This window comes from Cynoglossus semilaevis, chromosome 20 (assembly GCF_000523025.1).
Source record: "Cynoglossus semilaevis isolate Cse_v1.0 chromosome 20, Cse_v1.0, whole genome shotgun sequence".
In the NCBI taxonomy this organism is placed as follows: Eukaryota; Metazoa; Chordata; class Actinopteri; order Pleuronectiformes; family Cynoglossidae; genus Cynoglossus; species Cynoglossus semilaevis.
Genome location: NC_024326.1, coordinates 8,706,053 through 8,723,858, shown reverse-complemented (window position 1 = coordinate 8,723,858; position 17,806 = coordinate 8,706,053). Strand labels below are relative to the sequence as shown.

General features: G+C 39.9%; 1 protein-coding gene across 1 annotated transcript in view; it reads left to right on the top strand.

Moving 5' to 3' along the window:
• LOC103396399 (corticotropin-releasing factor receptor 2) overlaps positions 1 to 17,806 on the top strand; it is a 64,838-nt gene that overhangs the window by 12,846 nt on the left and 34,186 nt on the right. Inside the window, exons 3-5 of the mRNA XM_025052437.1 lie at positions 10,955 to 11,209; positions 11,326 to 11,617; positions 11,743 to 11,862. Coding sequence (XP_024908205.1) covers positions 11,497 to 11,617; positions 11,743 to 11,862 — 241 coding nt within the window. The 5' untranslated portion in view covers positions 10,955 to 11,209; positions 11,326 to 11,496. The remainder of the gene's footprint in view (positions 1 to 10,954; positions 11,210 to 11,325; positions 11,618 to 11,742; positions 11,863 to 17,806) is intronic.

The window sequence follows — 17,806 nt, the reverse complement described above, 5'->3', positions numbered from 1 at the left end:
CATGTTATAAAAACAGCATATGATTTACTGCAGCGAGTATTTCTATGTTTGATAGAGACGCAGTATTATAAGCTCAGAGCTGCATACTTTTATTTTTATATTTTCTTTATGCTTAATGAACACAAAACGAGATGGGATATTTATTTGTTTATCTATTGCTCAGAAAAGGACTTTCACAGAATATAACATCAGAATTTGATGTCTGTCATGAGTTTGGTCAGAAAGTATCTCCTTGGAATAAGGGTTGAAGTCATTACTGTACATTAGAGATTAAATTAGGGAGCGCAGCAAGAATACACGTACGTTTTTTTCCCCAAAATGTTGTGATAAAACGTCCTCTGAACAGCACCACTGACCGGGTTTTTACCATTAACTGTACATATTCATACAGGTCTAAATGGTCGTGTACATTAAAGCGTACAGTCTTGCCAATGCAGGTATTTAGGCAGCTGATTATAACAACCAGTTTATATCAAGTTACGACGACAGGCTGATCAGTTGTTTTTTTTTCCTCTGCTGGACGACATGTCTGGCCGTCACTTGCCCAAAACACAAACAGGAAATTAAAACGTAGTCAGACCCTGAAATGAGATGATCAGCGGTGATGTTTGTGTAATTGGTTCGAATGGTCCTTACACTGGCTGAACTAAGGCAATGGCTTGTTTTGAAAGATCTTATGACATTTGATGAAATTAGCAGAGTGAGTCAGGTCTTGGAGGGAGAATTACAGAAAGAGAAAAAAGGCTTAATCTTTCAGTCTGATTCTGATTTATGTCCTTCTGAGGACAGCAAGGACACGCAGTTCAGTTCGTGTGCCGCTGAATTAGCAGGCCTGCATGTGTAGTTGATTCTGAGTGTACAGTATGGTGAGTGGCTGGACAGGCCTTCGACCATATGATCCTTCTGCTGCTCACCTGACATTTGTAACAAGCAGTTACAGCTTGTTAGCTTGTTGCTATTCTATAGGTGTAGGTAGAGCACCTTCAGTGGCTGCTCCAGCCTCCGGTGCTGACTCAGTTTCATATGTGCCTGACCTTTACAGAGAAGCTCAGTCAGCTGCATTCGTCAGCCATCAAAACAATCTAACTGCAGACCACCTGGACTGTCCTCACTGATCAGATCGTCGTTGATCTTGTTCCACAATAAATCTTAGAATCAGTAGTGTGGGAGACTTCATTATCCTCAAAACAGAACATGTTTCCATCTTTCCTGATAAACACACTATTTTAATTTAAAAAGTTTCATTTTTTTTTAGCAGAGATGTACAATCTTATTCACATATCAAACGACCTTCATGTGATTTTCACCACTTCTTCATCCCATACAGTCTGATTCCCCAAAATGGCCTTTTATCAGTAATCCTTTCTGCACTCTGGTCCACTCTACCCCATGAATTTCATTTCATGACAAGTACAGGCAGAGATCCCATGGATAATGACATCCAGTCAAAGGTACATGGAATGCAGAAAAGCTTTGCCTGTCATCTGATAGACAGAGTCACCTCGCTGTGATTCAGATAAGGACACGAGCTTCTTCAGTCAGGTTTTTGTTGAGCTGTTTGTGGCAGACTTTGGAGTATGTTGGCGTTCAATGTTTTCATATTTTCATGGCTTGGTTTACATGTCTTCACTGAGTTCTATGTTGTCGCTTGACTACATCAAAACTTGGTATCAACTGCCTGAAGCGGCAGGGATATAATTTTTTTTTTTTTTTGGTATTCCTGTTTCGAACTATGAAGCGTGTCACTCTCTTGAAGACAGGAGGCTCAGCTCCCTGTAACAATGATGCAATGGTGAAGCGTCCTGAAAAGTCATTCATTTGGAGAAGGTTCAGACTAAAATTGCTTAAAACAAAAGATGGTGGACATATTTGGACAAAATGTTGGGGAAAATGGGGAGATGCAGCGAGCAGACAGGAGGGACATTGAGAAATAAGGAAAAGATTCATGGTTGTTGTGATGGTGGAAAAGAGTGTGACTGGTGTAACAGCAGAGGAGACAAGGCTTTGGGGGGAGATAATGGTGGGTGATCTGCTGTGTGACCCGTAGAGAGAGCGGCCGAAAGAAGAGAATTAGTTTGTTATTTGTGGTGCAGTTAAGGCAGGAAACCAACACTCCAGGTAATATAAATGTTAGTTCACAGAGGCTGTTGTTGAACAATGTTATATTCTATGAATTCATACAATTTCATTTCATTTTCTGAGACAAATTATAAACTGTAAAATGTTAAATGTTGTTGAGAAAGAACTTTTTTTTTTCTTATTTGCTGTAAATATTACAAAAAGAAAAAGCCTAAGAAAAGTGTGTTTGTATGAAATGTGTACACCTATGGCTTCATCTCAGTTGAGCAGGAAATTTAGTGTTAGACAATATTAGTACAGGTAAATCTAAAAAAAAAAAAAAAATGAAATGGCAGTAGCCCTCTCGTAGCACAGTTTCATAAATTGCGATATGCCTGGTGCACTGAGTTATATGAAAATGCCTCTAAAGCAAAGCAATTTCACACAATGTTAATTTTACAAAGTAGCAGCGAAAACCATGCAAGGCAGTGTCGCCCTGCTGTCCATCATCCCAGGCATGTCATCATAATATAAATTATTATTGTAGAATTTACTGAAAGAAACCGCTCCTGGGAAATTAAAAGACTAGTTTTCAAAATATCCCTTCACCCTACAGTGAGTATCATGGCGTCTGAAATGCAGCATTTGGAAGCAACTCTGAGCAGCATTTTTATAATTATCCAAAATGAGCAATCTTTTCCAGCATTTTTATAATTATCCAAAATGAGATCTTTTCCCCCAACACTATCCTGGGAAACAGTGTTTATGCGAGAATATACTTTCAGAAAGGCAGGAGCACCGAACCTCCTCAGTGTTAAATAACAAATGAAGGCGATTATGACGAACAGCAGGAGTTTCTATATGGCAGAGGGATTTCTAGAGCACCTGGTAAATGATGCAGAAATTCATTCACTTTTCTGGCTGTGGTTCAAAACATCATTAACTGAGGTTTTATTGTAAAAACAGATACTTTGTTTCCCTGGTGTCTGGAAATTAAACTAGTTCTAACCAGTTAGATGTTTATTTCCCCAGTACTGATCTGGTGTAACTACAAATTTACACCACATTTAACTCATGAAAACCTGTGTGTAAGTTCAACACTAAGATGTATATGAACAAATATGACATTGATTTTATACATGGTGTGTTTTCTAAATTGAATATACGCAGTATCCCTCAGATTGTCACTCAAACTTCTGAGTGTTGAGCCAAGCGCCTGATTGCAAAAAGCAATCTTTGTTGCTGACACTAAAACTCTGAGAGGAGGTGTGAGATGGAATTTATTCCACAGTCACACTTCAGGAAAACAGATATCTCTGTGGAGCTGAGGTGTGATAACTTAAAGAGAAAACGACATTAAAAAACACCGCCCACAGCTCAGAAATCTAGGATCCCCGACACATCATCCTGATGCGCCCCACCTCAAATATTTTTTTTTTTTTTTGATAATGGTAAATAATCTTTCTGCATTTTTTTTTACTGATATTCACTTTACTTCTCTGTATTTTTGTCCAAGGCGGATGGCTTAAGCTCTCTGTATTCTCCTATTATTCACAGAGCAAACTATTTCGCTAATGCTCACACTGACAAAGTAAAAAATGTGTAAACTGGAGGCACAACAGAAGACACTGATATCAATCGTCCAATTATCTAAATTGTAACAGCAGGATATTCATCTCAGCGTGAGCTCTGCCCGCTTTAAGGTTCAGCTTTGGCAAACACCGTCGTTTCTCCATTTATTCCTGACAATTCATAGTTGTTCTCAGCCTCTGTGATAATGCACTGCCTTTGTCAGAGCGCAGCAGAGTTAGCAGCGGCTCGTAGACGCAGCTGACAACAGCTCAGTTAGTTAAATGAATGAATAGAAGCAGAGTTAGCCGGCAAAGTCACTTACGGTGTCTTACAACCGTACAGTGAACACTGCAGTACTCTGTGTATCGATACTGCCGGCCAGGTAACTTTGGGTTTTCCTCCATGCAAAGAGAATGTGGCTTTGTGTGTTTTGTTTTGTAGCAGCTCAGCAGGATTGTCTGCTCCTGGCAACAGCAGCAGGACATAAACCGACTGGAGTTCACTGCTCACGTCCTCAGCCAAATAAAGCGGACCCACATGGCTGCAATCAGGGGGGGTTTTATCACACATGCCTCGTGAGCAGTTCTCGGTGTTTGACCGCCGGGCTGCACTACAAACAAGTTCAAACCTTCACCTTGGTGCCTGTTTCAGTGTGCACAGGGATATTTATTCAGCAGCTTTCAATTCACTGAGTGCAGTGAGGGGCTCGTTCCCCTGGTTCCCTGCAGTTATGTGGAGTATTTCAGACTGACACATGAGATCATTTTGCCCTTCTACGTACACTGTGGGGGACTCATGCTAATGTTTAACGCAATTATGTTCTTCATAATGTATGATGGGAAGCTGGCAGAGGGGCTCTGTATGTTTTACACCGTACGCTATCTCTTTAAGTGACCTTTCACTGTATTTAGCTAATGGATTTTTCCGCTGCGTCTCATTTTGTGAATTAATCCACGAGCTCCTCTGGTTTCTCTAAAGTCCGGTCTGCGTTCCATCGCCTCTTGTCGGCTGTCTGTGTCAAGCTTCCTCCTGCTGTGTCCTTGCTCTGAGCCAATCCTCTGTGATCTTCTGACACAATGCCAGTCTGCGGACTCTCCCTTTACTGCCGTGGGTGCCTGCTTTGGTAGCTCACAGAAATTGCGTTCCACAGGACCAGGGGTTTCAGAGCTATTCCAATATTCATAACACCCTCTTTGGCAGGTGATCTAATCTTGGCTGTCAGCTGACTTCTGGGGGAAAAAATACAAGCATGTTTATATAAAAACAACACCCCCCCCCCCACCCCACCCCCCAGGGCATTACTAGTGCTTGTACTCTATATTGCATGGACAGTAATCTGTTCTCTAAAATACTCTGTTAGCAGTTTTTCCCTGGTGCACATCTTCTTCTCTGCACATTCTGAAAACAAAAAAAAGGCAGAAACAAAATCTTTCTTCCTGTGGCTTCATCGTATTCTGCTCATCCCCTCCAGACAAACTGGTATTTACTCACTTTTATTTATTTATTTTTTCAATTTCTCATAATCCAGGCCACATCCACTCACTGGGTATGACTCAGAGGACACCACTGCTCAAACCCGTGCTTGAGGTTAGGTTCGATTTGACTGAAGGAATAAGCCAATTTTATTTAAAAGGGATTTTATCCTGCCAGAGGAAAACAATATGATTAGGTCCAGCCAAAACTACAGCGGTGTTCTATGTTTGAGGTAAGGGCTACTGTATAAGCACTTACAGTTGAACAGTATTATTATGGTGTTCATTCAAAGGTTTGGTTGGCATAATACAGATACTGCATATCTCTCGACTGCTCGACAAATAAATTGTGAAGGACGCACTTTATCAGCAGAGACCAAACAAACAAGTCTAGAAGGATAAGAGCTTCATTGTGAGGAACAGCCACTCCTTCAGAGGAGGCTGTGGACTGGCAGTTAAAGTGCCCCCTACCATCTGTTCTCCAACAATGCATCTATATCTAGCATTAAACCAAGTGTTTAGTTTGTTTGTTTTTTTTAATAAAGGATGCAGACACTGGATGACCAGTGATCATTTGGAGTTGGTTCATACAAGTCTAAAAAATGACAAAAAAGAAAAGAATGAAAGCGATGTGATTTTCCTTGCAATGTGAATAAATATTTCTACATTAGATGTTTCTAGTACATTTTAGGATATTATTTGGATATATATATATATATATATATACACATATATACATATACTGTATGTATATTTATATATATACTGCATATATACATATACTGTATATATGAGGATGCGTTTGGATCAAATGGGCGGCAGAGAGTGTAGCTCGGTCCTAAGTGGATGGTGTGAAATGAGTTTCTTGGTAGGTCGACCATCTGGATAATAAGTTGTTTCTGCTCACAAGTTCCATTCACCTGTGAGATACCTCACCTGCTGCTGCTCTGCTTCGCTACAACCGTCGGCTGGAAATCACAGCTATGAGTGTTTTGTGATAGAAAAAAGTCTTTGTAATCTTCTTCAGTACATAGAAAACAATATGGAACAACACGGAAGGACGGGAATGATCTGATGTTAGAATGAGCTAAGACATCCATATGTACATTGACTTACGAGAAAATCTGGCAAATCACTTAAAAAACAGTGAGAGCAAACAGTAGCTGTTTGTCCGATATTCCTTGAGGGCACAGGACGCACATGGTATGAGCTCAGAGGCTTAAGCTAAGGGTCTAAAATCTTCGAGGAATCTTATCGGTCTAAGCTCACAGTAAACAAAGGGTATAGATTACTTGACGCCAGAACAAACACTGTGGTTTTCTTTAAGTAAACAGATGAAATCTTTTTTCCTCTGAAAAGAAGATAAGAGGCAGAGCTGATGATATATATATACATATAAATATAGATTTATTTTAAATTCCTTAGTATTGATCAATGACCCAGGTGACACCTGCTAAAGAGAAAAGCTAAAAGTGGTTCTTTAATGAATAATGACATCAATGGTGGTGTAATACATATTAAACAGGCAGTCGCACATGTCAGCAGCACAGTACAGCTTGTACTTAAGCCTGTTATGTTGTTGGTTGTTGTTGTTAATATACAGCTGTAGCCACAGCCGTTCTCCTCACACTCATTCACCTCCATATTCTTCATGCTTCATCAATCTCAGTCTCAACAAGTCAACCACCGTCCTCATCACCAGTCTCTGGTCAAAGAGGGACGGCTAATAAGAACCGACAGTCATGTCTCCACTCACTCCTCTCCATGCGGCTGTGGTTTAGTGTCACAAGCCCAGTGTAATGCAGGATAAGAGAAAACTGCAAGTTTTGTTGTAATTTTGAATTTGTCTCAGGCAGATAAAGGACAAGGAGGTCATTCTAAACTGTGTCCAAGCAACGGAATGCACTCAGCTGCAAAAAAATCAGTGTCACATTTATTGCGGAATTGGCTCTGACAGCCCAACAGCAGGAAGCTGGTGAGAAAAAATCAGCAGCACAGTCAGCAGCAGCAAATCTCAGGTACAAACAAGGAATAATGGCCAATAACGGAGATGAAAGACAAAAAATGTCAAAAAATGTTGGAAATGTCCTGTGTTCATAATGTTCACAACATTAATGAGCCTCTAACTAAGTCATAGAAAATGTTGTCTAATTAAACAACTCACCTAAATCCTCTCAATCACTGAAAGACAAAGAACTTTTTGTTAATTAGCAAATTAAGAAATGACCCGTTGTTCAAAAGCCACTCAGTGGCCCTGGTTCACATAAGGAAATGCCTTTAACTTCAAAGATAGATAAAGAGATTTCAGCACCCTGGACAGCACCTTTGATGCCAAGACATCTATCTCTCTGTCTGTCTATCTATCTATCTATCTGTCTGTCTGTCTGTCTGTCCATCCATCCATCCATCCATCCATCCATCCATCCATCCATCCATCCGTCTATTACATTCAGACCTATGTTCTCTTCAAACCCAAACTGTGTGAAAAGTGCAAGAACATGTACTTCATTACGTGTTGTTTTTATATGAGAATTAACTGTAACTTTACTTTTACAGTGTATGACCATTATTCCATAACTCAATGACAAGTTCCTCATGATTCAGTAGGCCTTTACTTTTACAGTGTATGACCATTATCCCATAACTCAATGACAAGTTCTTCGTGATTCAGTAGGATTCAGTATTTGATTAAATTAGGGAAACATTTGATTAAATTCAAAAGAAGGGTGATTCAAATACCACTCTAATTATTATTTAATTAAATAAACAAGTCACAGTGTCCGTAGAAGACAACACACACATTCCTCCTGCCACCGTCAGCGCTGCTACGGAGTGGATGCTGTGAGAGAATTCATTGACTTTTTGGCACAACAGTAATAGTCAGGGCAATTATGGCCTTTGTTTATCACACAGTCAGAATGACATTCATATTTTGGACTCAGATGTGTGTGTGTGTGTGTGTTGTGAAAGCAGAGACTGCAGTGTAATGCAGTGCTACGTCACGGATGCCAATGAAAAGGTCATGATTTTAAAAACACATTTGGATCCTGTTGATATTTTCCACATAGCCATTAAAGTCTTTCGTTAATGTCAGTGTTCAGTTGGTCAAACTGATCTGTTTCTGTTGGTGGTGGAAAAAAAACACTTGAAATTCAGTAACTGACACTAGTGTGATGCTCATTGTACATGACTGGTGCCAAAACCTACACAACAAAGCGTGTCCTGACCCAGTTAAATGTGACTCATCACTTCATCTACATTACCAGCTGCCCAGCAGACGTGCTCTAATAGGTCACTGTTAGACAGGACAGAACATATGAACGATTTTAATGTGGTCAGAATGGTCTCTTTTGGGATCACTGGATAAGAATCTTTTTTGTTTTTAATTTTTATTAAAGGGCAAAATTTAAAAAAAAATGACCAATAGGAGGATGGCACCACAAATCTATTTGTTATACCTTCATAACCTTTAAAGACAAAATATTGAATTTGATCTCTGTTATAAATTGTAGGGTATATATATTTTTCAATTTTACATATCCAAGTTAATCCAAGTTTACATCCAAGTTCTTGTTATTAATTAAATGTATATATATTTTTCAATTTTACATATAATCCCAAGTTCTTGTTATTAATTAAACCCTGAAAATCTGTTTTTGTTTTTAAAGAAACCCATTTTTTTCTATATTGTGTTACAGGGCGTCTCTGATATTTTCCACCCCGGTGTGTGCTCCCTCCTAATGAACTGGATCTCCACGTCACCAAATACAAACCTCGGAGGTGGAGGCGTGTTTATTTTAGACAGCAATGAATAAAACATTAGTATTTGTACACGCTTTCCACAGTACACACATCATATAGAGCGTAGCGTCTGACACAACTCGCACACACACCAGCATCACACTGTATTCAACAGGCAGCCCTCCGCCTGTTGGCTTTATTGTAATTCCTGGAACAGTCCTTATCCACGTCACCACCTCCCTGCACCTTTTTTCTAGCTCCTTTCTGCACAGACCTTTACATTGGATGGGTCACCCCAGATCCATGAGGTCAACTGCCCTCACTACTGCTATTCCCTGGTCTTTGCTTCCACTGCTGCCGTAACCTTCTTCACACAAACCTGTCGTGTCCTGCTTCTTTACCCGTTTCTCTACATCTGATATTCACCATTGTAATGAACGTCGTGGTCCTCAGAGCCTCCTGCCTGAACTTAGCTAATCCCCTCTGTGTTGCCTCTTTACATATGCTGCACCGCCAGCTTGTACTTCTCTGCCGCATCTTAGTTTCTTGTACAGTAGCAAAGCTCCCACCACAGATTGCTAACACATGGTTTCTTCTAAGTTACAGCGACACAGTGCATTTTGTTAAGACCAAATCTGTTTATCCAGACTAGCGCTTTTCTTCCATTTTTACACAGTGAAAGGACAGTTTGATCGGTTGCTCCCAGCCTTGATACTTTTCCATCTGATCTGGGAGGAGGTATTTACCTTCCTTCTGTCCATCATGTCTGCCCTCTCTCTACCTTCACCATTCATTGTTCACTCTACAGTAGCCCAATTTCTGCTGGTGCCCTGGCGGTCAACAGCACAGGTCGATGACCGATCGATTCAGAGTGGAAGTAATTTTATTGATCCACATGTTTGTTTTGGTACAGGTTTTACCCTCCATGCCCCTCATGTCACAACCCTTAATGATTTACCTTGGCTACAGAATAGCAGTAAAAAGACTCGCAATGATTGTTGGTAGTTTTTATTTTTTGTTTTTAATTGTATTACATTATTTTGTTTAAATGACATCTGTTCACCTTAAAATACAACTTTGCTACATGCTGAGAAATGCGTTTGTCTCTGACAACAAACTGGCAGGAAGTGAGAGTGTCTCAGTGTGAAAAGTTACAAACAGGGTGAGACGGTCTTTAATGCAAGTCTTAGCATATTTTTATCGCTCTCTCTCTCTCGTTCCCTGCTTCCCTGTGGCTCTGCACTGCTCCGCGCTTGATATGTTAGAGCAGAGATTATCACAGGCTCACTCCGAGCAGGCTGACTGAGATGAGAGGAGCAGGAGTGACAGGAGGAAGAGCCCATGACGTATGAAAAAATAACAAGCACATAAATGCCAAATTGTCACGACAGGAAAAGTTTGAGTCTAGTTTGAGTCTATTTTTTATATAATGCCAGTGTGAGGATTTCCACGTCATGTCTGACTTGATGGATGACATGATTATAAACTGTTTTTTTTTATTTTGACAAAGGAATCCCAACAATAATAATAACACAATCTAAGAAGATATGGTCTTTTTTATTTTCCTGTTTTTTTTCAAACCTGCCATAGACGTACACATACATCAGCCTAGTCTATCGAACGTCAACTTACTTCCATGTGACCTCAGTCTGTCATCGTGAGCTGTACAGAAATGTTATAAATACATACATATATTATACATGTTTCTGCAGTTTGCACATTCTTCATTCTATTGCGCTTTCATGTTCCATGTTTGAAGCACTCTGTCACAGTATACACCTCCATCTGTGAACGTGTGTGGATATAAGAGACTTCCGTTTGTTATTTTTGCTGGTGTTGCATGTGGTTTATTTATAGGCACAGCTGTGGAGTTTGTGTTCATGCAATTAAAGAAGGGGCTGTGTATCAGTGCACACATGGAATGACACACACACACACAATAATAATAATAATAATAATAATAATAATAATAATAATAATGTGTTTTCTTTTGAGAGCACTTGGCAGCAGGAGTGAGTCATCCCTGTCACACCTCTGCCCTCATCACTAGAGAATGCAGGTTTGTCTCCTAAATTAAGTTTTTAATTAGATTTTTTCTGTTATCGTTTCAGTGTCCTGATGAGGGAAACCTAGGAAATGAACCTGAGCCTCAGCCCTAACCTCAGCCCTGAATGACTCAACCTCATTAAAATGCAAAGAAGCAATACCGTAGAAACATCACTAGACCCTGACCTGTGGAGTCTTTGCATTTCAGCAACTTCCCATTTCCATAGCTTCAGTTCTGACTCATGCAAAGACGGGGTTTTCCCTCAAACATCTCCATCTCCTCGGACATCTCTGTCCTGGTCGTCTGTCTGATAAGCATGGTGGGTGAGTGGGTGGTTGGCAGGTTTAAAATATCAGACTGACAGAGCCAGCTTTTGATCCCGTCCCTTCTGTTCGTCCCTCTCACCGCGGCTGCTGCGCACGGATGGATGGATAGATGGATGGATGGGTGCGCGGAGGCGCATCCTCTGATTGGCCAGACGCGCTCTCCCAGCAGGAGCGCTGCTCTCTCCACTTGTCGTTCCGATTCACACCCCCGTGAACACCGCTGTGTGCGCTGTGTCCAGCTCATCTCCGACTTAATCTCCTGCAATTTCCAACTGTCGACATGGACGCCACCATCTATCAGTTCATCCTGGGAGAGCTCGGGGACCTTAACTGTAGTTTGATAGACGCGTTCCAGGACACTTTTTTGGAAAACGCCACCTTATCACTGCTGGGTGCTGATGGTAAGAACTAAATGACCGTCTCTCTCTAATTGTGCAAATGTGTTTGGGTACGTGAAGGAGCGGGGAATCTGAACATCCACCTTTTATTTATTTATTTATTTTGATTTTGTGCTCGTTTTATTCAGGTTTATTTTGTAACGCAACGACTGATGAGATTGGGACCTGCTGGCCACGGACCATTACCGGCAGGATTGTGGAGAGACCCTGCCCTGAGTACATCAACGGGGTGAAGTACAACACAACCAGTAAGTTTATTTTAAAATGTTAATTTTTTAAAAATATTCTTACCAAATGCTACTAGTTTAACAGAAGGTTAAAAGCTTTGATGCACATGCAAAAACACAAAAAACTCCTCGACTACAAACCTCCAACTGTCCCTTTGCTTCATTGATCTTCCTTCAGTGTTCATTACACTTCTTCACTGGAGAACTTGTCGTAGGATGAGGCTGGAGAGGAGAAAAATGTCCCCCAGAAATCAATGTTTAACATTAAGTCCACACCAACAACAGGAAGTCCAACTACAGGTTATTTTAAATACATCATAATTATATATCTATGTGAAAATGCCATATTGATAGATCCAGTGTAGAAAGTTGGAAAATCAATACCAGAAAAGGGTAAGAGTAAGAGTTATTTACATCCTCAGCCTCATTGTCCACTTTATGTACATCACACCTGGATTCATTTATTGCTGGAATAATTATTTATGGTATTATACACTGTATATTTTATATAGTTCTGCAAAGAGCACAATACACTGTGCAATGGCCAATTCCTTTTTCTTTCCTGTTTATTTTTTCTCCTTTTTCTCTAAATATCTCTCAGAGGTTTCTTCTCTTGGTATAAACAGGAAAAAGTAAGATTTTCATTTCAACCATTGTGTTTTTTCACCGTGTGAGATTTAGCAGGAGGTTTTAGCGACATCACAGTGTCAGCTGCACAGAAATGACACAAATCCCATTTTCCAACACACCTGGCACATGTTGGATGTAGCTGGTGATTGTTTAGGCCATTCATTCAGGACTGAGGTGTCGATGATTAGCTCTTTGTGTCATGGCATGTTATCCTGCAGAAGACGGCTTCCACTGTGCCACAGTTTATGATAATGTGCAGAAGGGACCAGGCTTGTATGTTGCTGAGGTCACATGGTCACGTTGTGGCCTTATTGATCAGAAGAATTCTCCAATCTACTGTCATCACATATGGAATGTCAGATCTAAGTGAGTTGGTTTGATTCGTAGCCTCCGGTCGTCTGTTCTAATGACAGATGTGAGAGTTTGCTCATTGTGGTCATTTCCGTTCTTCAAAGGTTGGTGTTCTCAGAGATGCTCTTTCACATTCCTCTTGCATACCAAGTGGGTTTTTAAGAAACCGTTACCCTCTTATCAGCTGGAACCAGACGGACTGGACTATTCTCTGTAGAACACAGAGAACATTTTCAGTTAATTTATAAACCAAAACAACCAAACAAATACTCATACTCACTTTGTATTCCACAAATATATATTTTTTCATATTTAAATTCATTGAAAATTGCTTGTCGTTTATTTGGGGGGCGCTTGATTTACCCGCCCACCTGCTGAAAAACAATGCACTGTAAATCCTCTGTCTACAGTGAGCAGTTGAGCTGATGTACAGAAGTGAGGGGTCATGTGAGATTATACTGGATTCATGACAGATGTGCACGTGTAGGAGACGCAGGAGATGGAAAAGAACAAAATCCTCCGCCGCTTGTGTCCGATGTCGTAGCAATATAACTTTGATCCGTTCATATTTAAGTTCACAAGGTCATCCGTCATCACCGCTCTGTTAGCTCTAGATCTACATCCGAGAGCTTCTATAAGTCACTCTGAAAGTCAAACCTAAGTGTCAGTGGTGGTACCAGTGAGGTCGTCAAATTAATGATGAAATGGAGTTCCTATTAATATCCCTTTAGGAGGAATTACACTGTGACAGTTGGTTGTGGAAAATGGAGCAGGTGAGACATTAAGACCATTAAAATAAAACTACATTATATGTGCACACAGTAGTACTACACGTGTGAGACGAGTATTAAAAATAATAAAAAGGCAAAAGTCATTCAATTGACCTTGAGCAGTTGGAAAAAGGAAAAACCAGAATCAGCAGCTTTGGAGGAACTTTTCTGAGAAAAATCATTCCACACCAACACCTCTCTAACACCGGCCCCTGTTCTTAATTCTCACTATGACACATTTGTTGTCACACTGCGAAATGCATTGATCTCTAAACAACCGGTGTTTTTCACTGGGCATCATGTTCCAGGATGGCCGTGTGTGTGTGTGTGTGTGTGTGTGTGTGATTACTGGAGGCTGTTATCTACGTAATGGGCTCAGGTGCAGAGTCATTATCAAGTGTTGCCTCGTCTTCCAAACACACACACTCACACACACTCACTGTCTGCCTCTCACACACCCACAAACAAGTCAATGCTGCGTCTTAGTCATCCCTGTGTTGTTGCTCTGCAGCTTTGGTATGTCTCACAAACGCCAACACCAGAAACGGTACAACAGTTTTCAACCAAAGTTTATTCATTTACAGACAACGGGCAAAAGAAACAGGCTTTACCCAGAATTCCATGTGTCCCACACAGTACGTTATAATGTGTCCCATAAGACTCAGTTTGTCCGTCTGTTATAAATCGGTTTATACTCAGACCCAACCCATCAGAAAGACCGAAAGTTGATATTATTCTCTTAATATGACTGTATAAGACGGAGCTTTAGGTTTATATTTTTAGACATAAGCATCAATCCCGCTGCTGGAGTTTACAAGGAATAACAGATTCCCTTAAGTAAAGGATCCAAGTTTGGTCATTTATACTCTGTGCTGGAAATCGGCTGGTAATTTAATGGGGAAGTTAAAGGAACAAACTCTATTTTCCAATTTAACAGTGTGATATCAAAAAGTTATTTTTTTTTAAAAAATGGCAAATTCACAGGATGTCACAGATGGCAGACGAACAGTTGAGTTTTCGGAGAACAAGTGAGGATGGTGTTCCTAAAATTAAAGGGCTTGAGTGTCTCATTAACTCAAGGGTAGTGTGTGACAGAGTAAGTGGGCTTCTGCACAAAGGAAAGAACATAATTAACTTAATCACAGGGACTTCAAGAATGCTAATGCTGCCAATGCTGCACATTTTTGCAGGAATCTGAAGCTGCTCCAGATCAGGGATTATTCCATAGTGACCTGCTGGGGGAGTAATGACAAAGTCTTGAACGCGGCCACATTGAAGATTCATATGCGGTGCACGCTGGGGTGGATTTGCACCAAAACACTTATTGCTTTTGGAAAGGAAAACAATAAGCAGTAGGTCAGGGTGTGGCGCTCTGCTGTTGACTGCAGCAGGTGGACCAAGATCCCAGTTTTGATGAATTCAGTGGTGTTCTTGCAGATGTAAAAGTCTCATCTTATTTAATGAGACACTCACTATTTTCAGATGCAATTTTACAAGGGTCTAAATTATTATAAGATAGTTACTGATGAGCATAAGGTCAGGTATCTGTTTATTTATATGACAATGTGTTTATTGTTTGGACATAGTGTCTTGTTGGAACTGGTGGAATCAGGGTTTTTAATTGGAAGAAACGTGTGAACCTCTGTCTGTGTCGGGGCATCCATCAAATGGACAAATGTGGCCGTGTTGCATCATAAAGGGCTCCAGAGCTACGCTAATATTTTATTTACCTCCTGAACTGCAGTTCCTGGGACCTAAGCTTTGGTCCCATATCATATATTAGCCCTGTAAAAAAAAAAAAATTGGTGCCTTGACCACCGTGACAGAAAAATTGAATTTTATGTTATACATTTGTAAATGTGTGGACTGGACTGTGATCCTATTTCCAGTCCACTGGTACCTTTGGCAGAGGAGTTGGCTGTGACTCATGCTAACACATTTGTAGACTGGGGCTGAAAGCAGGGCTGTTAACAATAGTTCTTTTCTGAGAAAGTAGAGAGAGGAGGTAAGGACAACCTGAAATAGCACTTTCTGACATTCTGTCGATATTAAAGCAAGACCAAATGAGCCAGTTTCACAGATCGTTCCCATCTTCTTATGTGGTCTTTTGGATTCTTTGATGAAATTCACATTCACAAAATAGACAAAAACAAAGAACTTTGGTTTTGTAAGAGTTGAGGTTTGATTTAAAAAAAAACAAACAGCTATTTGGACTGATGGCCATATTTTCAGTTACTCATAAGTGGGGTCAAGTCATAGCACTCCTGAGCTAGTTCAGTAACAGCATAGAAACTCCTGCCTACACAAGTTTGGCACAAGTACTCATTTTAAAGATTTGTTTTGCTTCATTGGTGTGTAGCATATTAGTCTTGTACTTTTTTTTTGCATCTTGTTCTTGATGCAAAACATATTCTGCAAAAGATGCAGAATATAAAGGGGTTCAAAACCCCTTTATATTCTGCTGATCTATTATAACCTGAAAAAAAGAAGAAAAAAATGACACGAAATTGCCTTTCCAACGTTCCCTCGTCTCTTTGTCTTTGATGAAGGAGATGCAGTCTGCTAATCACACAAAGACAGACGTTTGTTAGAAAATGGATAAGGTCTGATTTCTATAATCACACTAATTCAAATCATTATTTTGAAAAAAAAAAGAAACAAAAACTGTCAGTGAATCCAAACATTTGCTTTATAATCCTATTTTTTTTCTGACACCATTGAAAAATATATTTCTTATTATATATATAATGAAAATAATTAAAAAGGTACAGAACAGTATGTACTAGCGTTGTCTACCTCTGAGGGTTCTCATTAAAAGCTGAGGTTTTCTGTAACGTTGGTGGAAAATGTTAAGTTTTCACAGAGTTAAGGAACCTGCTAAGGTAAAGAGCTATAAATCCCCTTCCATTTCTATAAACTCATAAATATTAACGTGTCCTCTGAGTTCCTTAAGAGGTTTATGCATTTTTTAAAACATTCCTTTGCGTTTTGTGTATTTTTTTGTCTCCAGTCTGTATGAGATGCTCATCAGCTCAGTTAGGGCAAAGGGATTTATGTGGGTCTGGAAATCCTTCATTGTCTTTGCTGTGTCGTTGTCAGGTGACGTCTTTTTTTTACAAACCTCAGGCAAGAAAAAATGTTCACACCAAAAGATAATTTTAAACACAGAATGATCAGGTTTTTTTTTAGTTTCATTCCGAACCCTTGTGTTGTGTGTGGTTTCTCGGTTCGACTCTAACACTTGCTGTAATTATAGCTAATCTCACCTCAGTCACCTCAGATGAACTTTCCTCACAGTTTCCAGGCCACATTTACTGTGGTGGAGAGCACATCCTTTCAGCACATTATGTCCCAGTCAGGTTTCCACCTCCAAAAGTCAGGATCACACTTTTCACAACAAAACTTTATTGATTCTCTTATCAGACTTAATAAAGCCTGAGTCCTATCTTTCCTGCGATTGATATCAGCAGCAGAGCAGAGCGATGAGGGCTGCTGTTGGGTGGAGTGTGTATGGGTAAAATATAGGTTTAACGTGTTGTTTCTAATCAACACTAGAATGAACAACAGGAAGTCGATAAGGTGAGGAGAGGAAGTTGGGTTCCTAAAGGAGCTCCCTGAAACGTTGTTGTGTTTTTGTTTACGATATATAAAAAAAGAAAAAAGAATCACCTGTTTTTGGATGTAGAAGATAGCGTGTGTCCGACGAGACAACATTGGCACTTTGGACTTTGTGGCAGAAGACTTAAGACTTGATTGGACTTTTGTGCTGCAACTAAAGTTGCATTTTGCTCTGCTACTGTTTTTTTATTTTTTAAAGCAGACATTTTCATTTTTCCTCCACTTAAAAACATCAATTGCATGTAGAGGCTTTTTATGATTTGAAGTGTTCAGCACAGCCTGCTCTGCCTGTCACCATTAAGAGGATTAAGTAGAAGATGAATGAATGGATCTCAAGTATTCGGCTTGTCTTAAAAAAATTACCTGGTTTAAATGTTATGCTCAAACCACTCTATTCTAAAATATTCATAATATTTTGTTTAGGAAAGTTCCACCAGTGAAGACCGCCGTCCTTTTAAAAAAGCTTATATTGCCGGAGAACTGTGTTTTAGTGTAAATGTGTAAACATGAAACACACTTATTTAAAGTTTTATTTTATTTATATATTTTTTAGTATTCCATAGCATGGTGATCAGTAGTCAGAATGAGTTTGTATC